We start from the raw sequence: 24,034 nt of genomic DNA, 5'->3' as shown, positions 1-24,034 counted from the left end.
TTTTATTTAAAGAGCTATTTCAATAAAAACGGTGGATTGCCAAACATTAAAAAGCAAATTCCATTTACCACCACCAATAGCTCAAAAATACTTTTAAAATATATACAGTGTTAACCTTTTAAAAAGTTTAAAATTTAATAGAAAAAGTCAAAACTGAAAAAAGTAAACTTTTAGTCATAATTGGAACTATTAAAAGATTGGCCAATTTTATCATTAAAGAAAGTTATGGGAAAGCTACTGAAGTTAACTTCAAAAGCCCAGCAGTAAAAGTGATTGTAATGTCAGTAAAACTCTGAAACAGATCAAATAACCCCTAAGTAGTACTAATCCACTGTGTCTTTGAACATGTGTATGCTTCTTTCTAAGCTGAAAAGGTTACCCCTTTTTTAACTCATTTCCAACATCCCGTTTAAAAAAAAAAAAATCTAACTATTCAACTGTAAACAGTCAGCATCTCAGAGTACAGAAACTTTACCTTCACTCAAAGATGATTTGAGCTAAGATTTGAAACATCTTTTCCTCTTGACCTGGTTCTGGGAAACACTATTTCATCATTCCACCTCATATAGAGAGTACTTCTCTTTCTCCATACAAGTATTAGTGTACTGTATGTGTATACAAATGAATTAAAAAAAGTTACATTCAATATTTTAACCATTTTTTTCTTTATCAGCTCAAAACTCTTGCACCAAAATAGATGTTTGTGTGATAGTTGATATTTTTAATTTTAATTTTGTCACTTCAGATCCTGGGAAGACTCTGCCTGAAGCCCTTGATTACTGCATAGTTTGGCTGCAGACAGTGCCTGGAGAAATAGACAGCAAAAGTGGTATTCCACCTTCCCTTGTGACCCTGCAAATTAAAGACTTCCTTAATGGACCAGGTAAGAAATTCATAATTCAAATTTTTTTTTCATGTAAGCCTGTTAACATGTAGGTTACCTGTTGTTCGCTATCCTGACATTCCTTGCCAAAAGCAAGTAGTTCATTTGTTTTCCAAGTATGCACTCTTCTCAGGCTGCCCATTCTAAAGATCAAAGGGCAAATATTAATATGCATGAAACGTTACCTTTAGTCTGACCCAAGTAGTTATCAATTAAAAAATAATTAACTGAGAGTTCCCATTGTGGCTCAGTAGAAATGAAGCTAGTATCTGTGAAGACATGAGTTTAATCCCTTTACTTGCTCAGTGGGTTGGGGATCTGATCCTGCGTTGCCGTGAGCTCTGGTGTAGGGCACAGAAGTGGCTTGGATCCCGCATGGCTGTGGCTGTGGCGTAGGCCAGCAGCTATAGCTATAGGCCCCTAGCTATAGCTATAGATCCCTAGCCTGGGAACCTCCACATGCCATGGGTGCTGCCCCTAAAAAGATAATAATAATGATAATAATAATAATAACAATAATAATAATAATAAAAACTGGAAGCCAGAGACTTAAGATTTTATTTCTATGTTTTCTGCTAATTAACTGTGGGACCTGAGGCAGTTATCTAATCTCCTGTGCCTGTTTCCTTACCTGTAAATGAAGAAAATAAAAGAGATAATGGGTGGATAGATGGGTGGATGCTTGGTTGGTTGGATGGATGGGCAGTGGATGAGTGGGTGGATAGGATACGTGACATACATACATACATAGGATAGTCTATGTAGGTAGATTCAATTAGATAAATACACTTATTTCAAATGCTTTGCAAAGTGCTTGACACATATAAAAGCTCAATTTTAAATAGATACATCTAGGTATCAAGAAGTGTTGATTGAGTGCTTATGTTCCAGGAACTAATTGCTTTACATACTCATATAAACCCAAGAAGTAGGCATTACAATTATCCCTATTTTATGAATAAGGAAGCTAAGTCTTGAAAAATGAAGTGAATTGCCCAAGATTATAGTAGCAGAGGATACATTCAAACTCAAATCTGTGTGACTCCAAAGACCTAGATCACTTCAGTACTGCACTAATTTTAGCATAATTAATGATTTTTCCTATCTTCTTCATATTCTTCTCCTCCTCCTCCTCCTCTCTCTTTTGGCTACTCTGTTTCTTCTTCCTTCATCTCAGTTCCCCTCTTCTTCATCACTCTTCCCTCAACTCTGAATTACCAGAGATCTTAGCTATTTAACAAAAATTAGTACATTTCAGTTTTCCTTTTATCTTCTACTTACAATGCTGCAGAACCTGTTAGTCATCAGAAGAATACTAGTTTCTTCATTACAAATTTAAAACAATGATTGTTACACTCTCTTAAGATCTCTAGCAATACTCTGCAAGGCATGAATTTTGACGATGGGAAAACATCCCAAGGTGGACCTGATTCAGGTCCTATGCTGTGTGTAGCATGCTAGTGCCCTTAAGCCCATGACTGTGGGCAGAGGAGGTGGTCCGTCATCGTGTCTGGGGTAGAAAGAGCCTAAAAACAACCTCAGCCAGCCCTTTCCCAGGGACCCAGATCTTCTTAAGCATGTTTCTCCAGTGCTGGGATTTGAAAGGTATAGAAGCACGAAGAACTATTTCTAATCATTATAAGCATCTAGACATGGTTTCAGACATTCATACGAATGCAAGAAGCTGATGATGGAGGCTAAGGGGGTCATTAAAGTTAGAAGAATCCTTTGGGGTGAGTGGGATGGTTGGGAGGAGTGGAGTCCTTGTACTTAGTTAGTGAGTGTGAAGGACCATATTTCCTTGAATTCAAACAACCGTCAACTGAGAGAAAAACATTTTATGTACCACTAAGAATAAAGAAAAAAAATATCTATTTAAACTATGATACAGTGCTTTCTTACTGCATCAATTGAAGAACAAAAGACAGCACGCTAGCAGGAATGAAATAGGGTAAGAACATAAAGTTAGCTCTTGGAGAAGTGACAGGGAAACTAGCATTTACTTCTTTTTGCTCTCTTTTACTTTCAGATTTCTTTTGTCTTTAGCCAGTAGTCTTTCACCATTTTGGCTAGAAAATTCTCTTCTAGTTAACATTTGATCGATTTGTTTATAAAGGGGATGAGGTCTGTAAGTTAATGATAAATTGTGTGCCATGTGTTCATGGCAACCAAATACACTGAATTTTAAGAGAAATGTCAGTGTACAATTGAAAAATTATATGTTTATAATTCTGTCATTCAAGGCATGTAGTAGAAGTCTGATTTTTACAATAGTTGTGCTTTTGTGTTTCTTATACTTTTTAAAATTGGAAACTACATACATGCCATTTCTAATTTTAGACCCATTCAATAGATTATCTAGAGAGTGAAACCTTTAAATAAATGAATTGAAATAATTATGTAACAGCAGCATTTCTCAAACTTCAGTGTGCATTTGAATATCTTTGGGGAGCTGGTAAAAATGCAAATGTAATTTAATAGAGATGAAATCCTGCATTTCTAACAAGCTCCTAGGTGAAGTGGATACTATTGGTCAGGGGACTACACCTTTTGTACCAAGATTTTATATTACTCATATTAGTAAAACCTATACATATATGATTTTCTTAATACCATCGATAACAATTATTGGGCTCAAACTGAAAGTGAGGGGAGTGAAAAATGATGAGTAGTTATTTATTTATTTATTTATTTATTTTTGTCTTTTTTTTGCCTTTTTCTAGGGCCGCTCCCACAGCATATGGAGGTTCCCAGGCCAGGGGTCTAATCAGAGCTGTAACTGCTGGCCTATGCCACAGCCACAGCAACACCAAATCCAAGCCATGTCTGCGACCTACACTGCAGCTCACAGCAACGCTGGATCCTTAACCCATTGAGCAAGGCCAGGGATCTAACTGGCAACCTCATGGTTCCTAGTCGGATTCGTTAACCACTGAGCCATGACGTGAACTCCAAAAAATGATGAGTAGTTTTTTAAATGGTACTTTTATTATGAAAAATCAAATGCAGTGTCCAATAGATAGTTTAAGTTCTTCAAAGACTAAAACATTTTAACTAAAAGTATTTTTCTTTCATAAATTATTTGAGGGAAGATTAGTTTGAATGATGTCAGTTCTGTAGGATTCCACTAGAACATAAAGCTAACAGCCTTGAACTGCTCCGGAATTTACTCTAAGACAAAAGTTTTCTTACTGTAAACAATTTGTCGTATAAAATATATATGTAGATGGTATTATATAAATAATTATATTATCTCACTATATAGCTACTGTGTATTAGTTTAGAGATCAGTAGGAATAACAGGATGTATTAAAGCATTTCTTGCTTATAGGAATGTCTTATAGCTTTTTGGCAACTCAATAAAAATTGTTTTTCCAGATTTTAGTAATAGTATGTTAAGTGCAATATTATTTATGCTAAGACTGGGTAAACAAACTTCAGCTTTATAATATTCCCCAATACCATTCTTTTCCTTTGAAAAAGAAAAAGACCTTTTTTTTTTTTAGTATTGCAAATAATGCTTCTAAGTTTTATGCAGTATTATCATTGAGTCCTTTGCTACCATTAGTTTAATCCATGTGCACGTATTATTCCCAAAGAATGTTTCGTGCTACATCTCTAAAATAGTATCTTTTCATTTATTCGTTACTTGTTCTTGAATTAAGGTTGTAGTAGCAATATAAGTTATGACCCTGAAGAGTAGGGGAAATACTGATTATAATTATTAACCTTAAATTTTCTTCATAAAGGTGCAAACTTAACAGCTTTTCAATTCAGAATTTTAGATTTTTTTGGGGGGGTAAAATTTAAAATTTCTAAATAAGGTGTTAGGAATGCTGCTCTTTAGCATTTGTTTTTGGAAAAATAATTCAGTGTTCTTAAGTATTCCTTTTTTTTCCTCTGTTCACTTAATAGTACTTTAGAGCAAATGGTAGGTCCCAACTTCCACATCAAAAAACCCCTTCAAAGCTCTCTCAGCCCCCACCCCCTTCCTTCAGAGGCAACAATTGTACCCATTAGCAAGGTCAGTGGCTTGGAGAAACCAGGAAAACAGCAGCTACCAGAAACCCACTAGAATAATATCTCCAGCAGGTGATAGATTAGTTGGAACAAATTGGAACCATTGCAGTTCAGCAATTCTGGTTTCTTTCAAGCTGTTTTTAAAATGTCGTCATTTTAATACACAATCTAAGCCCCGCGGAACAGTCCACAGCAGGTTAATTTGAATCATATGATGTGTCACTGCCCTCAGCTGACATGAGCTCTATTCCATGTGTGAAGCCATAATAAATCCATTCCCAACCGAGGAAAATTCCCCGTGAGAAGGTGAACTAATCCAGGCCTCACACTGGCATGCTCGCCCTCTGTAATTGAAAGCAGGGCCACCTGTTCCCAGCACAGTTAGCTGATAGAGGAAAAATTAGCATTAGATCAGATACTTCTTATATTGAAAACTCATTCATAACTCTTGCAAATTCAAATTCAGCTGTGTATGACATCATACCAAAACGTTAGGAATGTGCCCATTTGATCCCAGTTTAAAAAGTTTTGTTAACTGTATGATTTCTTAACTTTGAAATGAATTTTTTTTTTTAATTTAATGAGAGCTGACACGTGAGAAGAAGACCTGGGTAGGGTGCAGATTTTTCTAATTAACTCAGGGTCATTTACAAAACACTTGAGCTCCCTGATATTTTTTTCATTGGTCCTTTGCAGACATGTTTTTGAACATAATCACCGTAGCCATGAAATGACATTTAAAGGACAACAAAGAAAAAAATATGCCAAATTGAGAGAACATTCCCCCATCATTTATGTTTCATTATAAATTCATTAGCACACCACAATAAGTTATGACTGCAATTTCCTATTTCTTTTATTTTAGCATACCTGCTATCTCCTGTTGAAACACATAGCCCCTGATATTTTTTCTCTTAATGAAATCATTTATGTAGTCTCTTCTTGTTTAATATGTTCATTAATTGACCTGTGTAGTTTTCAGTTTTTCTGATTTTATTCTCGCTTTGGATTGGTTTTATCGGGGTTTTTTTGTTTGTTTGTTTGTTTGTTTGTTTTAGGGCCATACCTGTGGAATATGGAGGCTACCAGGCTGGGGTCGAATCAGAGCTGTAGCCACTGGCCTACACCACAGCCACAGCAATGCGGGCTCTGAGCCACGCCTTCCACCTATACCACAGTTCACGGCAATACCAGATACTTAACCCACTGAGCAAGGCCAGGAGTAGAACCCATGTCCCCATGGATGCTAGCTGGGTTCGTTAATTGCTGAGCCACGAGGGGAACTCCCCTTGATTGGTTTTATTTAATTTTTGTTTTTATGGTTTAACCTACTGTTTTATAGGTTGAAATGACTTTAATTTTTACCTTAAAAAAATTCCTAAACAACCTAGAATGTCCAATTTCTACACCCCTCTTTAATATGAATGAAAATATATATTTGAGTAAAGTATTACTTTAAAAACTTCTCAGATACAGTAACGTACCATTCAAACAGGTTTATTTATGAATATAAAGTAGAAGTTTTAAATTGTTTCCCTCCAATTTTGTGTATTTTTGAAATGCTCTCTTCTTGGTGAAATCTTTTTTGTTCTGTTGTTACTGAACTTATTGGGAATTAATTCAGACATGTTGAAGATGACTGATTCAGGGGAATTAAGTTACCTGAAAAAGATAGCACAAATAGGGAGTTCCCGCCATGGCTCAGTGGCTTACTAATCCAGCTAGTATCCATGAGGGTCGGGGTTCGATCCCTGGCCTCACTCAGTGGGTTAAAGGATCCAGCATCGCCATGAGCTGTGGTGTAGGTAGAAGACACGGCTCCTGCATTGCTGTAGCTGTGGTGTAGGCCAAAGGCTGCAGCTCTGATTCAACCCTTAGTCTGGGAACTTTCATATGCTGCAAGTGTGGCCCTAAAATAAATAAATAAATAAATAACACAAATAGCCTCCTGACATTTTTAAGCTAGAAAATGAGGAGTAAGTAATGTGATTTTTAAATGCAAAAAGATTCAAAATGAAAGTAAGCATCTTAAAAAGCTAATTTTAATTAATTTATTCCTCTCTATGTAACACTGATAGTTAACCCTTTGCTTCTTTTCTCTTTCTAGAAATAGGGCCAAGGCCCATACTCTAATTACTAGAGTCCTATCTGTTTCTTAATTCAATTTTACAGCCATACTAGCAAGCTATCTTCTACATTTAAAGAAATGTAAACTAGTTAATAAAACTCTAAGAACCTTGACTTTTACATTTCCTGAGTTTTATGAGTTCCAATTTGCAGTGTCAGAATTACATCATCATAGTTTATTTTCCCCGTGATTTATCGTAATGAAACAGTAAACTTGATGTCAGGATATCAAATAGGGAGTGGACCATGAATTTTATTTTTACATTTTTTTTAACCGAAGTAGAGTTGATTTATAATATTGTGTTAGTTTCAGGTATACAGCATAGTGATTCCATTTCTTTGGAGATTGTATTCCATTATAGGTTATTATAAGATACTTATAATAATTCCTAGGGCTATAAGTAAATCTTTGTTGCTCATCTGTTTTATGTTTTATTTGTTTGTATCTGTTAATCCCATACTCCTAATTTGACCCTCTCCCTCTCCCCTTTGGTAACCATCAGTTTGTTTTCTATGTGTTTGAGTCTGTTTTGCATATATATTCTTTGTATTATTTTTGAAATTCCACATGTAAGTGATACCATACAGGAATTGTTTTACTCTGATTTATTTCACTAAGCATAATATTCTCTAGGTGTATCCATGTTGCTGTAAATGGCATTGTTTGTTCTTTTTTATAGCTGAGTAATATTTGTGTGTGTGTGTGTGTACCTACCTCATCTTCTTTATCCATTCGTCTGTCAGTGGACATTTAGAATGCTTCCACATCTTGGCCGTTGTGAATAGTGCTGCTGTGAACATTGGGGTGCATGTATGTTTTTGAATTAGAGTTTTCGTCTTTTTTGGATACATGCCCAGAAACAGAATTGCTGGGTCATATGGTAGTTCTACTTTTAGTTTTTTAAGGAACTTCCACGTTGTTCTCTAATGGCTGCACTAATTTAAATTCCCACCAACAGTGTAGGAGGAACCCTTCTCCACACCCTCTCCAGCATTTATTTGTAGATTTTTTGATGATGGCCATTCTGACCAATGTGAAGTGGTACTTCATTATAATTTTGATTTGCATTTCTCTTAATAATTAGCAATGTTGTCTGTCTTTTCATGTGCCTACTGGCCATCTGTATATCTTCTTCAGAGAAATATCTATTTAGGTCTTCTGCTCATTTTTTGATTGGATTTTTTTTTTGATATTAAACTCTATGAACTCTTTGGGTATTTTGGAAATTAATCCCTTGTTGGTCACATCATTTACAAATATTTTCTCCCATCTCATAGGTTTCCTTTGCTCTGTAAACACTCGTTAAGTTTAATTAGGTCCCATTTGTTCATTTTTGCTTTTGTTTCCATTACTTTAGGAGACAGACCCAAAAAAATATCGCTGCAATTTATGTCAAAGTGTGTTCTGCCTGTGTTTTCCTCTAGGAGTTTTACATTTAGGTCTTTAATCCACTTTGAGTTTATTTATTCATTTATTTATTTATCTTTTTTCTTTTCTTTTCTTTTTTAGGGCTGCATCTACCACATATAGAAGTTCACAGGCTAGGGGTCCACTTGGAGCTGCAGCTGCCAGACTACACCACAGCCACATTAACACTGGATACAAACCATGTCGGCAACCGATGCCACAGCTCACAGCAATGCCAAATCCTTAATCCACTGAGCAGGCCCAGGGATCAATCAAACCTGTGTCTTCATGGATCCTAGTCTCTCCTAGTTGGGTTCATTACTGCTGAACCAAATGGGAACTCCAAGTTTATTTTTATGTATGGTGTTAAAGAATGTTCTAATTTCATTCTTTTACATGTAGTTGGTCCAATTTCTCCACACCACTTACTGAAGAGACTATCTTTTCTGCATTGTTTATTCTTGCCTCCTTTGCTACAGATTAATTGACTGTAAATGTGTGTTGATTTTTGGGCTTTCTATCCTGTTCCATTGATCTATATGTATATTTTTGTGCCAGTGCCATCTTTTTTGATTACTGTAGCTTTGTAGTATAGTCTAAAGTCTGGAAGCATGAGTCATATATGTTGAAGAAACCAAATCATTTATCCTATAGAGCTTGCCACAGTTTAGATTTTGTCTGCCCCTGTTTTCTCTGTTTCCTATATATAAACTGGTAGTTGACTTAATCTGATTCAGGTTTGCTTGCTTGCTTATTTATTTATTTATTTATTTATTTATTTATTTGCAAGACAGTTTTGTAAAAGTTTTTGTATTATTCCATCAGGAGGCATATAATGTCTGAAGGTCTCTTTTTTTGTTGTTAAAAGTCACTGATTCTCAATGCCTAAGTTCATTGGAGGTCACAAACAATAATATTTGGTTTCTAGCATTCCTTTTTCACATATTAGATGGACTATTTCTATAAAGAGAAACATCTCCTCATGTATTATTTCATTACCTAGTAGTATTGTTCACCTAAGAAAGGTAGGATAAATTCTTAATTATTTCCCTATTTTAAAAAATAAGTTGGCTTTCTAGATGGGAAGAATTTTTTCAGAATGTCCTTTGCACTTTTTTTTTTTTTTTCCTGCCATGCCTGTGGCATATGGAGGTTCTCAGGCCTGGAATCAAACCTGAGTCATAGCGGTAACCTGAGCCACAGCAATGACAACACTGAGTCCTTAACCGCTAGGCCACCAGGGAGTTCATTCAGAATATATCTGTGTATTGAGTCATCATATTATACACTTTAAATAATCTTAGAATTCTGTCAATCAATCCTCAATGAATCGGGGCAGGAGGAGGGAGGAATGAGATGGTGTTCTAAGTGTTCCAGTGGTGGCCGTTTGCTATTATACTGAATTCATTATTTTAATGATGCTCAAATTGTCTCATCATTGGCAGTGATACTCTAAAAATGGGCTTCTCTGTTTTTAATCTTCCTTCATTCTGAAATCCTTGCTCCTGTATCTCAGAATATTTGGCTGTTCCTAAAAATCAGATCTGCCGTCTCCAAGGATAAGTGTATGCCATCATTGAGAAAAGGAAGAAAAATAGCAGGAGATGGGCACCAGAAAAGCTGCCACAATTATTGGAGCAATGGAATGTACTTAGTCTTCTATGGTAACTACTTAGAAGCTTAGAGTTCACTACAAAGCATTCATTATATAGAAAACCAATACAATAACCCTATAATCAGAACTTTTATGTTGTGATGTTTTTGGATGGGACAGTGTACTTAAAAAAAGTCAATGCTGTATCATGAGAATATGTGCATGAGTAATAATGCTAGTAATGATGATTCCCACATCCCAGTAATAATCACCATGAGCTGCTGCTGGCTGACCCAGTCAGAGGCATGTGTCTGTCCGTGTCTCTGAGCCTCCTCACTAGCGCATCAGACAGCGTATACCCAATTCCATTTGGTATACCATGTTAATTGACTCAGTTATGTCTTCCACCACTGAGGTCTTTACACTTCACACCGTCAATGAAAACACATTGATCTCATGGTCAAGGGCAGCTTTCCAAGTTTTCTAGCTCTCACACCTGCAACGACTCAGTCTCCACTGTCCATTATAATCATGAATACCTTTACTTGGACACTGTAACAAAAATCTGAATTGCTAAATAAGAGAAAAAAAAATGTACTGTGACCTAATAATAAAAAAATATTTTTAGTAGAGTTACTATAATGTATAAAGTCAAATTTGGTTATAAATTTGTTCTTTATTTTGCATTTACCCCCCTGCCAAGGAGCGGGGGGGAACCATCATTATGCCTGTGTCTGTGCATAATCACCATGGCCACTTACTGTTTTCCTAGCAAGCCCTGCTTGTCTGAAAAAAAAAAATTGTCTTTTACAAATAAAATTCCAAAGGAAGAAACACTTAACAAAGAAGTTTTCTTTCATAAATGTTATGATTTGGGTATAACAAGACATATTGAATCCATTGGGTTTTTGGTAATAGATTTCAAAATACATCATAAATGTAAGTAATATGATGACTAATGGGTCAAGTAAAGTTGGAACAATTTAAATAAGAAAATAGCTGGAACAGTTTTCAGGAAACTCTTCCAGTTTATGTTTGGTCCCCCACAAGGTGTGCATTAACATAAACTTAGGGGAATCACCTTTGGGGCTTGAATTCCCTCTCTGATTTCATTATTACAATATGATTCTTTTCCTTTCACTATTAAGTCATCTCCTAGGGTGATGGGAGCATAAAATAAGTGTAATTTATTTGTATTTTTCTAATCTCCTTTTAACTCAATAATCATTCCATCATTCTATTTTCTGGTAGCTGTTCAGAAAATTTTGAAGGGTAATTAGAATCTAATAATTGACAGGCATGGATTTACTTGGTAACTTAAAGATACAGAATGTGTTCTGGGGATGGTGAGAAATTAGATTTGGCAGAGAAATAGATGACTCAGCTGAGAGATTCTCTATTACTACACATTCTTAAACTCTAAACTTTGAAAATAATCCATTTATTTAAGTTCATTGAGGATTATGAAAAATTCTAAACCCTTTAAAACAAGAATCTGATAATAATTGGAATAAAACCCACGTTAACAATCTATGCCTGGTTCTTTATTCAGTTATATTTTCAGTTCTTATAAAATATCATTCTGTATAGCTCCCACTGTTTCTGTTGAATAAAACTTTTATAGTCCATTTCTTTAACATTTTCTTCTTAATAAGGAGGTTTATATTTCTCATCAATGTTTGAAAAAACAGAAAAGAAAACCAGAAAATATATTGCCCAATTTTTATTTATTTTCAAAACTGCCAAACCTTTTTGCATAATTTTTCCCATTTATAAAAATAATTGTCCTATCATTATGACACTGCAGATATTTACAATAAAGGCACTAATTTTCCAACCCAAATTGTACCTGACTAGTTCTAGGATGTAGAAGTCTAGAGACACTGGGTAATGAAAGTAACCATACAAATTTGTTGAGTTGTGAGATGTGACAGTGACTTCATGATTTTAGTTGAAGGATTCACACATGCTGATGGACTTTAACCAGCAATAAAAGATGCTGGGTTCTATGGCATTTGTGGTGCTTCTCATCCTGGTGCATGCTGCCTATCTCTTGGTGAACATGGTGCTTTGAAAGGAATACCTAGTATTGCAGCATACCCCCATTTTAGCACTGCTTCTTGGGCCCAAGTAATGTCTAACTTGCCCAAATGGGACTGCCCCAACTCCTCTGTTTATACATATGACAGGCTGTTTTTTGCCAGGAATGCGGCTCAGCAGTCTGGATGTAGAGGGGTGGGAGTGAGGGACTTTGCTGTCTAGTGAAGGGTACTGTGCACAGAGGTTGCACTCTATGCAAACAAACATACAGAAACCATTTAAAAGGTAAATTAATGTTTTACTATCAACTTGTTTCTTATAAAAAGTTAACATAACACCTGTCTAGTAGATTTTTGAACTTTCAAAAAACTTTTATCAGCTGCTATTCAGTGACTGAGAGACTGTATTTGTACTCCTAGGTTTAAGATCACTCAAAGAATTAAGTTTTGATCTGACCTCACAGGACCAAAATGTCCATATAAGTAAGTCCTCCTTACCAATCTTCTGTTCTAGAGAAAGAGTCCCTCAGAAACCAGCCCACAAAAAGTTCACATTAAAAAGTCTTGAAGCAAAAGAAATGTATAAGAAATTTAAATAATTAAACTTTAAAAATGGTTTTTTGAATTATTCTGTAACATTTATTTTTAAGTTATTAAAGTTTAAAATCACACTGACATTTTGGAGACAAGTATATGAGAGGGGAAGATCCATTAATTGTTTCAAATTTTCTTAATCCTAAATTTTTTGAGTCCCTGCTAATTTTTATATATAATATATATATGGCTAGTGGCCTAATAGAGATTCATGACTTAAAGATAGAATGACAGGCAACTGTAAGTAATTATATACTTGCCATTTCCATTTTGGTTTTTTTTGTTTTGCTTTTTTTTGTTTTTGTTTGTTTGTTTTTGTCTTTTTAGGGCCAAATCTGAGGCATATGGAGGTTCCCAGGCTAGGGGTTGAATCAAAGCTGTAGCCACTGGCCTGCGCCACAGCCACAGCAACACCAGATCAAAGCCACGTCTGTGACCTATGCTTCTGCTCATGGCAACACTGGATCCTTAACCCAGGGATTTAACCACTATCCTCATGGATACTGGTCAGATTCCTTTCCCCTGAGCCACGACAGGAACTCCCATCATCTCCATTTTGAGCTACTAGACCTGCACTGAATAAAGACTGCTTTTGATGTTGTTTTGGTAAATAGATCTTTCTGATTTGAGACTGTTCAAAGAAGTTATATTTGGTAGAATGAAGTAGATAATGTAACCCAAACAGATTCATAGTTGAAATTCATCAATATGATCAGGTTTTTAGTATACCTTTCTTTTTTCCGAATTAGCAGCACTTATGCTGATAAAAAAGAGACTTCTTTTAAAATTTTTTAGATCAAGAATTGTCCTGTAGGAGTTCCTGTCGTGGCTCAGTGGTTAACGAATCCAACTAGGAACCACGAGGTTGCAGGTTCAATTCCTGGTCTTGCTCAGTGGGTTAAGGATCCGGCGCTGCCGTGAGCTGCGGTGTAGGTTGCAGACATGGCTTGGATTTGGTGTTGCTGTAGCTGTAGGCCACAGTTACAGCTCTGATTAGACCCCTGGCCTGGGAACCTCCATATGCTGTGGGAGTGGCCCTAGAAAAAGGCAAAAAAAAAAAAAAAAAGAATTGTCCTGTAGCTTCTCTAACTTTTAGGAGTAGCATTCCATCATCTTCACCTTCTACAGAAAGGCCACCCTGATCTCACCATTAAAGATATTAGATAAATATTCTACTACCTTTGTGGAGAGGCCATGGAGAGAGGAAAGTAAACCTGAAGAACTGACCCAGTATAGAGTTGGTTAGCACTTAGGCCTAAAGTGGGCTTCCCCTACACATAAGAGCACATTCCAGCCCTTCAGTTTTTTGAGAAACACATAGGAGGGTAAAAAATAAATGGAGTGGGAAAAACTGTCCTGTCATGCATATGATAGAGTCATTGAAATAATTTTATTTTTTTAAATTAATCTGCAATAAAATTGTCCATCTTTGGTGTACAATTCTATGAATTTTAATATGTTATGGATTCCTATAACCACCACTACAGTCAGTTACAGAACAGTTCTGCCATCTTAAAAAACTCTCATGGTATTCCTGACCCTAAACTTAGCTAATCTCTGATAGCTACTGCTCTCTGTCACTTTAGAGTTTTTGTTTATTTGTTTTGCCTTTTTGAAAATGTCACACAAATGAGATCATAAAACATGCAACATTTTCAGATGTTCATAAAACATGTAACATTTTCTTTTATTCACATACTGCCCTTGAGATTCAGTCAAGTGGTTGCATGTAGTACATTCCTTTTTATTGCCGAATAGTGTTCCATTATGTAGATATACCACAGTCTAAAAATTCACCCATTGAAGGACACATAAGTTGTTTCCAGTTTTGGTGATTATCAATAGTGCTACTTTAAACATTTGTGCATAATTTGTTGAGTGATCACAAGTTTCATTCCTCTATGATAAATATGTAGGTGTGGGATTGGTGGGGAACTAAAATGTTTTCAGATTGCCTATATTGTTTGACATTTCCAACAACAAGGTTTTCTTTGCACTCTTTTTTAAATCATTTTTTTAATTGTAATCAACTGTTATTTCCCCAATACATTTTTTTCAACTGTACAGCATGGTGACCCAGTTACACATACATGTATGCATTCTTTTTTCTCACAGTGTCAAGCTCCATTGTAAATGACTAACTACACATAGTTCCCACTGCTATACAGCAGGATCTCATTGCTAATCCATTCCAAAGGTTTGCATCTGTTAACCCCAAATTCCCAATCCATCCCACTCCCTCCCCCTCCCCCTTGGCAACCACAAGTCTATTCTCCAAATCCATGGTTTTCTTTTCTGTGGAAAGGTTCATTTGTGCCTTATGTTAGATTCCAGATATAAGTGATATCATATGGTATTTGTCTTTCTCATTCTGACTTACTTCACTCAGGATGAGAGTCTCTAGTTCCATCCATCCATGTTGTTGCAAATGGCATTATTTTGTTCTTTTTTATGGCTGAGTAGTATTCCATTGTGTATATATTACCACATCTTCCTAATCCAGTCATCTGTTGATGGACATTTGGGTTGTTTGCATGTCTTGGCTGTTGTGAAGAGTGCTGCAATGAACACGCGGGTGCATGTGTCTTTTTCAAGGAAAGTTTTGTCTGGATCATATATCCCAAGAGTGGGATTGCTGGGTCATATATGGTAGTTCTATGTATAGTTTTCTAAGGTACCTCCATACTGTTCTCCATAGTGGTTGTACCAGCTTACATTCCCACCAGCAGTGCAGGAGAGTTCCCTTTTCTCCACACCCCCTCCAGCATTTGTTAATTGTGGACTTATTAATGATGGCCATTCTGACTGGTGTGAGGTGGTGTCTCATGGCAGTTTTGATTTGCATTTTTCTAATAATCAGGGATGTTGAGCATATTTTCATGTGCTTGTTGGCCATCTGTATATCTTCCTTGGAGAAATGTCTTTTCAGGTCTCTAAAATATACAAACAACTTATACAACTCAACAGCAAAAAAGCCAACAGCGCAATTGAAAAATGCACTCTTCTAATGACTAATGTCATTTGTCTTTATGTGTGCTTATCTTCATATATCCTTTTGGTGAAGTATCTAGTCAAGTCTTCTGCCCATTTTAAAGTTAGCCTTTTTGTTTCTTCTTGTGGAATTTTGAAATTTTTTTTTTTTTGTATATTCTGGATACTAGTCTTTTGGCAAATACGTGATTTGCAAAATTGCATGTATTTTCTCTCAGTGCATAGCTTGCCTTTTCATTCTTTTAATCGTACTTTTTACAGAGCAAAGCATTTTAGTTATAAAGTCCAATTAGTAAATTTTTTTTAATGAATCATGCTTTTTTGATACTGTGTATAATAAGAACTCTGCCTAACTTCTGAACTCATAGATTTTCTCCTGTGTAAAAACCTAATTAAAACTGTTCTATAATTTTATATTTAGATCCATGATTCATTTTGAGTTAATTTTGGATAAGATATAAAGTTGAATTCAAAAGGACTTTTCTTTTTTTGGCATGAGGATGTCTAACTATTTGTTGATAAGACTATACTTTCTTCATTGAACTGCCCTTAACTTTTTAAGAAAATCATTTCACAGTATTTGGTTGTACTCTCTAATCTGGATTCTCTGTTCTCTTTCACTGATATACATGTATATCACCTCTCCAAAATTATACTGTTCTAATCACAGTAGCTTCATAGTAAGTCATAAAATTAGCTAGTGTACGTCCTCCAATATTATTCTTCTATTTCAAAAAAAACCCATTAAATAAAAAAAAAGGAGGGAATCTCAAAAAAAAAAGTGGTTTGGCTATCTATTCTAATTCCATTGCTTTCCTGTATGCATTTTTGAATCAGCTTTTCTATATATACAATAAATACCACTGGAATTTTGATTGGAATTGTCTTAAACCTAGATGTGTCAATTGGGAGAAAATTTACATTTTTACTATTTTGAGTCTTTCAGTAATTCATGAAATTAGATCTTTAATAATTTTTTAGCATTCAGATTCTGTATGAGTTTTATTAATTTATACTTAAGTATCTTATCTGGAGCTATGTGTAAATATTTTTTTTTTTGTTTAAATTTGTTTATTCCTACTGCACATTGCTAGTTTATAGAGAGCTTATTTTTGTGTGGTGGTCTTGTACTCTAAAATCTTGCCAAATCCACTTAGTTATTCTAGGGGCTTTTCTGTAGATTTTATGGAGTGCTCTACATGGACAATCATGTCATCTGTGAGTAGACATCATTTTATTTCTTCCTTTCCAATCCTCATGCCTTTTATTTCTTGCCTTATTGCCCTGGTGGGATCTCTAGTATTATATTGGGTATGAAAATCAATATTGTTGCCTTGTTTCTGACCTTAGGGCTAAAGCATTCAATCCTTCATGATTAAGTATGACAATAGCTATAGGGTTTTCATCTATGGACTTTATCGAGTTAAGGAAGTTCATATCTATTGACAGTTTGCTAAGAGTTCTTACCATAAATGGATATTGAGTTTTTCAAAAGCTTTTTCATCATCAGTTGATATTGTCATGTTTTTTGTTTTATAAACTGGTAATATCATGACTTTGACTGATTTTTCTTTTCTTTTTTTAATTTTATGAATTTTAATTTTTTTCCATTATAGTCTATTTACAGTATTCTGTCAATTTCTACTGTAGAGCAAGGTGACTCAGTCATATATATATGAACATATATATACATATTCTTTTTCTCACTTTATCCTCCATCATGTTCCATCACAAATGACTGGATATAGTTCCTTGTGCTATACAGCAGGATCTCATTGCTTATCCACTTTAAATGCAATAGTTTGCATCTATTAACCCCAGACTCCATCCCACTCCCTCTGGCTCCCCACTTGGCAACCACAAGTCTGTTCTCCAAGTCCACAAGTTCTAATATTGAACCAACCTGGTGGTCACTCTTTTTTGTGGTATATTATGTTTCATACATTGCTGGTTTGTTTTTAATTTTTTTGAGGATTTTCATATTTCTGTTTTTAAGAGATACTGGTCTATAGCTTTCCTTCACTGTTTTTATCTGGTCTTGATGTCAGTAATTATGGCTTCATAAAATGAATTTAGGAGTGTTGTCTCCTATTTTCTATGGTACAAGAATATGAAGGAAAAAATGAGGAATTTTCTTAGTCCCTGTGAGCATCAGGAATTCCCTTTCTGTTCCTGAAGCCAGAAATAAAGGGTTTCTCCTACCACTCCCTCTATTCCCATTTGATGCCCACCTCCAGGTTTTGGGCTGTCCCAGGCTTTGGGGTACAGCAAGAAAAGGGAGAAACTCACTACCATTTTGGTGGTATTTTGAAGTCTAGTCATCTTCCCCAGTCTACCAGTTACCATTTGCTTTTCACAGTCCTCAAATGACTGCTCTGTGTAGGTTTTATAGCTATAATCTCTCTAGATAATATGGCTGCATAAAGTGGGAAAAAACAGGTTCCATTTTTCCTGGAACCTTGAAATAATATTTTTTAAAGAGAGGGAATTGGCAACTAACACAGTGAAGAGCAAGGTATTTTAGATGTTTTTACTTTGGGGGGAAAGGTAAAAGAAGCTGAGGCAAACCTTCCTAGGCCTTGAAGCTTCAATTATGATCACATTAGAAACTGGAAGTATCATGTGGGTAAATATATATATATATATGTGGAATTTGTGTTAGCTTTCTATCAATGCATAACAAATTACCACAAATGTAGTGGTTTATAGCAATACAAATTTATTATCTCACAAACCTCTAGATAGATCAGAAGTCTAGGTGGGTTTAGCTGCATTCTCTGCTCAGAATCTCACAAGGCCACTATCAAGCTGCCGGTTGGACTGGGCTCTAATTAAGAGGCTCCAGAGAAGAATCCACTTCCAAACTCATTCCATTTGTTTGCATAATTCAGTTCCTGTGGTTGTAGGACCGTAATTCCTTATTACGGTTGGCCAGTGCTTCCTTTCCTCAGCTCTAGGGAACCTCTTTCTTTTCACATGACCCCTATCATCCTCAAAGCAGCAATGACATATCATAGAGTTCCTCTCACATTTCAAATCTCTCTTACTTCCCCTTCTGCCTCCTTCATGTACTTTTTAAAATGTTCGTCAGACCTACCACATAATCTCTGTATCTTAAATTCAATTTACCTGGAATTTTTATCACAACTATAAAAATTCCTTCACAGCACAGCAGTACCTAGATTAGTGTTTGATTGAATAGTCAGGGGAGAGAAATCTTGGGGGAAGGGGGTCGTCTTTAGAATTATGACCACAGCAGAACAGATTAGAGTGTTTGGGGGTGCTCCAGCATGAAGTGACCAAACATGTGCTTCATGCTGAGTCTGAGGCACAGTGCTAAGTATTAAAAGTGAAAATGTGCACTCAGGGAGTTTGGGGTTAGTAGATGCAAGCTATTACATTTAGAATGGATAAGCAATGAGATCCTACACAGGGAACTATATCCATTCTCTTGGGATAGACCGTGATAAAAGATAATAAATATAAGAAAGAGAATGTATGTGAATGACTGGGTCACTTTGCTTTATAGCAGAAACTGGCATAACATTGTAAATCAACTGCAAATTTTAAAAAAGAATCTTCTTAATTGGTGGGAGACATAATCTCATAAAAAGATACTTGGGCAGGGCCAGTTTTGTGCAACTACTTTTTACAGAAAATGCTTAGCAATATCCTGAAGATTAGGCATTAGGCAAAGAAAGTGTACATTAGACAAAGGAGCAGCATGATCAAAGGCCTAATGGTATGACATAGCATGGGCCAGGGGAAGTGGGCTCTATAAACTCTTTGATATACATTCTGGAACTTTAATATTTGAGGCGGGCAATGGCTGCAGATAAGAAAAGGCTGGACTTTTTTTTTTTCCCCCCATTCTAAGGCGCTTGGTCTTTTATCCCATAGGTAAAGAAAACTATTAAAGAGTTTTAAGCTGTAGGGTGCCAGTCAGGATCACATTTGAAACATTATTTTGAACTTACTCTGGAGACTGGATTAACAAGACTCAGTCTAGACAGAGAAACCACTTAGGAGGCTTTATAATAGCTGAACAGTAAGTATCAAAGGTGTGGAGGGAAAAATGGAGAGTGGCTGGAGTACTAGAGAGGAGATTGGATTCAAGTAATATTTTGGAAATAAAATTGAGAAAACCTAATTATTGAATGGATTTGGACCAGGAAAACAGGGAATGAAATGAGTCAAAAAATCAGACTTTTTGTTTGTTTGTTTGAGCCAGTTGGTAGATTAGAGTCATTAACTGAGACAGGGAATATAGCATGTGTGAGAGGAGGTAGTAGCCTGTTCTGGATGAATTGATTTCATGGGCCTGTGGGAATTCAGTAGAAAGAAAGAAATCATTCATTTTTTCCCCTTCATTACATCATTAAATATTCATTTAGTATTTACTAGGGACCAAAAAGTAGTTTAGGCACTCTGAATATTAAGACATAGAAGCATCCTTATTGTTCAGGAGCTCACAGTTAGCTGGCCTATGACAGCCACCTAAGCAGTAACTATAAAAATAATACAGATAGGTACATAATACACAGGATATTCAGGAAGCAATGAATAAAGCACCTCACTCAGCCACAGGGGTCAAGAACGATTTCTGGAGGAAATGACTCAAGGATTAACTTGCCTCAAAGGACAAATTAGGCAAATAACCTGAGGTATAGTTTTTTTTCTGTGTCACTGGGACCGCCATACCTGAGATACAAGGACCGATGTTGCGGTGGCAGTCTGCAGCTCCCCTGTGTACCAGTCCATGGAGATTTTGCCAGTCTGTAGTCAAGGGAAGGTGGGTCCCTTATGTTCAGCAGTTGGTATAGGTGGATATTTAGGCACCTTGCTGAGTAGGTCAGTAAATTGTTTCTATGTCTATTTTTTGACCCTTAGTCTAAATCTCATGTTATGAATCCAAGTAAAAGCAGATACTTCTGGCCTCAACCTGAGAGTCTTCTTTTTGCTTTAGTTTGGTTTTGTTTTTCTGTTGTTATCATCTGTTAAGATTGTTCTTTTTTTTTTTTTTTTTTAAGCTTTGGTAAAAGGTGGTATTTTCTATGCACCCACAGAAAAGGGAAGCCCACATTAAAAAATTTGAGGCAGAGTAGGACAATGTATGGGTCATTTGAACCATCCAATTTCCGTAAAATATTTTGCCCACAGCCTCTTTGAGTACCCCCAAATTCTACAAGTTGAAAATACTGCTGTTTAAAACTCTTATATTTAGAGTGGGTAAACTACTGTGCAGCACAGGGAACTACTGATGATGTCCTACTGTGCAGTGCAGGAAACTATATCCAATATCTTGGAATAGAACATGATGGGAGATAGTATGAGAAAAAGAATGTTTGTATGTGTGTGACTGGGTCCCTATGCTGTGCAGCAAAAATTGACACAATACTGTAAATCAACTATACTCTAATAAAAAATTAAATGTAATTATAAAAAATAATGCTTTTCTGAAAAATGGTGCTGGCTGGAGTTCCTATTGTGGTTCAGTGGAAATGAACCCAACTATTATCCATGAGGACGCAGGTTCTATCTCTGGCCTCACTGATCTGGTTAGGGATCCAGCATTGCCATGAGCTGTGGTGTAGGTGCAGACGTGGCTCAGATCCCATGTTGCTGTGGCTGTGGCTGTGGCATAAGGCAGCAGCTGCAGCTCCAATTTGACCGCTGGCCTGGGAACTTACATATGCATCAGGTGCAACCCTAAAAAGCAAAAAAAAACCAAACAAACAAACAAAAAAAGCAATAAATTGGTGGTGGTATATAACTGAATTTTCCCATGCAAAAGAAAAAAAAAAGTTGGACCCCCCTACTTCATATAAAATACAAAATTTATTTCAAAGCAGCCATAGACCTAAATGTATAATAAAACTATAGAACTTGTAAAAGAAATCATAAGTGTAAATCTTGTGACCTTGGGTTCAGCAATGGTTTTTTGATATATCACCAAAAGCACAAGCAAAATAATGTATCTGTTGGACTTCACAGTTAAAATGTTTGTGCTGCAAATGATACCATCAAAAAACTTGGAAAGATAGTCCACAGAATGGGAAAAAATATTTACAGACCTTATACCTCAGAGGGACTTGTATCCAGAATGTATAAAGGACTCATAGTATTCAATAATATAAGATAATCCAATTTTAAAATGAGCAAAGGATGTAAATAGACATTTCTCCAAGAATATATACACATAGCCAATAAGCCCATGGAGAATGTTCAACATCACTAATCATTAAGGAAATACAAATGAAAATCACAATGGAATACCACTCCATGAACATTAGGATAACTCTAATATATGACCCAGGAATTCCACTTCTGTGTATATACCTAAAAGAATTGAAAGCATATTCACATAAAAATTTACATGTGAATGTTCATAGCGGCATTATTTATAGTAGCCAAAAGTGGAAATAACCCAAACGTCCAGAAACTGATCATGGAAAAACGAAATGTAGTATATCCATAGGATGGAGTATTGTTCAGTCACAAAATGAATGACAGACTGGTGATAGATGTTTCAACACAAATGAATCTTAAAAACTTTTATAACTCTGGCTGGAAAAAAAAGACACAAAAGGCCAGGTATTTATGTAAAATGTCCAGAATAGGCAAATCCATAAAGACAGAAATCGGCTTATGGATTGCCTGAGACTGGAAATGGGGAATGGATAGGGAGCAATTGCCAAGAGGCATGGGGATTTTTAATTTTAATTTTTATTATATTTTTGGGGTGGTTGTGATAAAATTCTGAAATTAGATAGTGGTAATGGTTACACAATCTTGTGAGTATACTTAGAACTATTGAATTGTACATTTTAAGTAAGTATCTGTATGATATGTAAGTTAATATGTCAGTAAAGATGCTTAAAAAAAGAAATTCCTTTAGGGAGTTCCCGTTGTAGCTCAGGGGTAACAAACCCAACTAGTAACCGTGAGGATTCGGGTTCAATCACGGGTTCAATCCCTGGCCTCTATCAGTGGGTTAAGTATCCAGTGTTGCCGTGAGCTGTGGTGTAGGTCATAGACGCAGCTCTGATTCTGCATTGCTGTGGCTGTGGCACAGGCTGGCAGCTCTAGCTCCAATTTGACCCCTAGCCTGGGAACTTCCATATGCCCCAGTCACGGCCCTAAAAAGCAAAAATAAATAAATAAAATTTCCTTTTAACTAGGATGTTTTTCCCTGTTGAAAAAAGAATGTAGGGAGCAGAGCACATTTTAATATTTGCAGAAGAGTCTTAGGATTTAGTATCGCGGAAGGGTTGAGTGCCTGACCCTTTCCAGTGGACAATGGGCTAGAAGCAGGACTCGTAGGGTTTTGCTTAGTCTGATTAAAGAAACACAAGGAAAGGCACACTTAAAGAAATGGTACCCTGAGCAAAATGAGCTTGAGCCTAGGTAGCCAGCAAGAAACCTAAGGTGCCAGCATTGAAAGATGAGACTATGTCCTCTTTGTGAAGACAATAAATATTCACTTTATCTGCTTGATAATTTTGCTGTTCTTACCTTCATTTGGGATTATGTCTTATATTATATCCTCAGGCTCCAATGAAAAGAATACTTGTTAGGTTTAGTCAAACACAACCATTTATTGAATACATACATATAAGAGACACACTGTGCCAGGCACTGGGAATAAAGCTGTATGCCAAGCTCTGCCTTCACGACCCTATGTCTTATTGATAATAAAAGTAGAAGAAGGCAAGAACAGAAGTAATAGAGACTATTTAGTTTTGTTTTTTCTTCCTTTTTATGACCACACCTGCGGCATGTCAAAATTCCCAGGCTAGAGGATGAATGGGAGTTGCAGGTGCTGGCCCATGCCACAGCCACGGCAACACCACAGCTTCCTGATAACACCGCAGCTCGCAGCAACGCCAGATCGTTAACCCACTCAGTGAGGCCAGGGATCAAACCCTCATCTTCATGGATACTAGTCAGGTTCTTAACCCACTGAGCGGCAATGGGAACTCTGAGAGCAGGAAGGTTTAATGTCAGGGGACTAAGTGACCAATAAGGACAATATCAGGTATATTATCCATATAAAATGGACTATAGAGCTTAATATATCTTAGTCTACCCGTGTTACATTGGATGAGGTATTTGAAACTTTATCAATGCAGGATGTAGGGGGAAATGAAGATCGCAAAAGGGAACCAAATGTTTTGTGCATATACTTGATCAGAGAGTGGTAGGGGAGGCTACTTCAATTAATCAGTTAGACAGATACTGATTAATACTAGGATTTGTATCAAACATTGTGCTGGATACTAAAGGAAGTCCTTTTATCTCAGAAGAAAGAATGTCAGTTCCAGTAACAAACTGGAAAGGCTGCTTAATTTTGCCTCAGAGTGGGAGGGTGAACATAG

The 24,034-nt window shown here is 36.2% G+C and overlaps 1 protein-coding gene across 7 annotated transcripts in view; it reads left to right on the top strand.

Annotated features, from left to right (window-relative positions):
- The window catches only part of VPS13B (vacuolar protein sorting 13 homolog B), a 717,975-nt gene that overhangs the window by 521,959 nt on the left and 171,982 nt on the right, over positions 1–24,034 (top strand). For all 7 annotated transcript variants that reach the window (XR_007135424.1, XM_047783533.1, XM_047783534.1 and 4 more), the window contains exon 35: positions 746–883. Coding sequence is in view for 6 of the 7 variants with exons in the window: in XM_047783533.1 (XP_047639489.1) it covers positions 746–883 (138 nt within the window). In the remaining variant the exon portion in view is untranslated. The remainder of the gene's footprint in view (positions 1–745; positions 884–24,034) is intronic.

The sequence above is a fragment of the Phacochoerus africanus genome, chromosome 6 (genome assembly GCF_016906955.1).
Source record: "Phacochoerus africanus isolate WHEZ1 chromosome 6, ROS_Pafr_v1, whole genome shotgun sequence".
Classification (NCBI taxonomy): Eukaryota; Metazoa; Chordata; class Mammalia; order Artiodactyla; family Suidae; genus Phacochoerus; species Phacochoerus africanus.
This window is presented reverse-complemented; position numbering and strand designations above follow the sequence as displayed.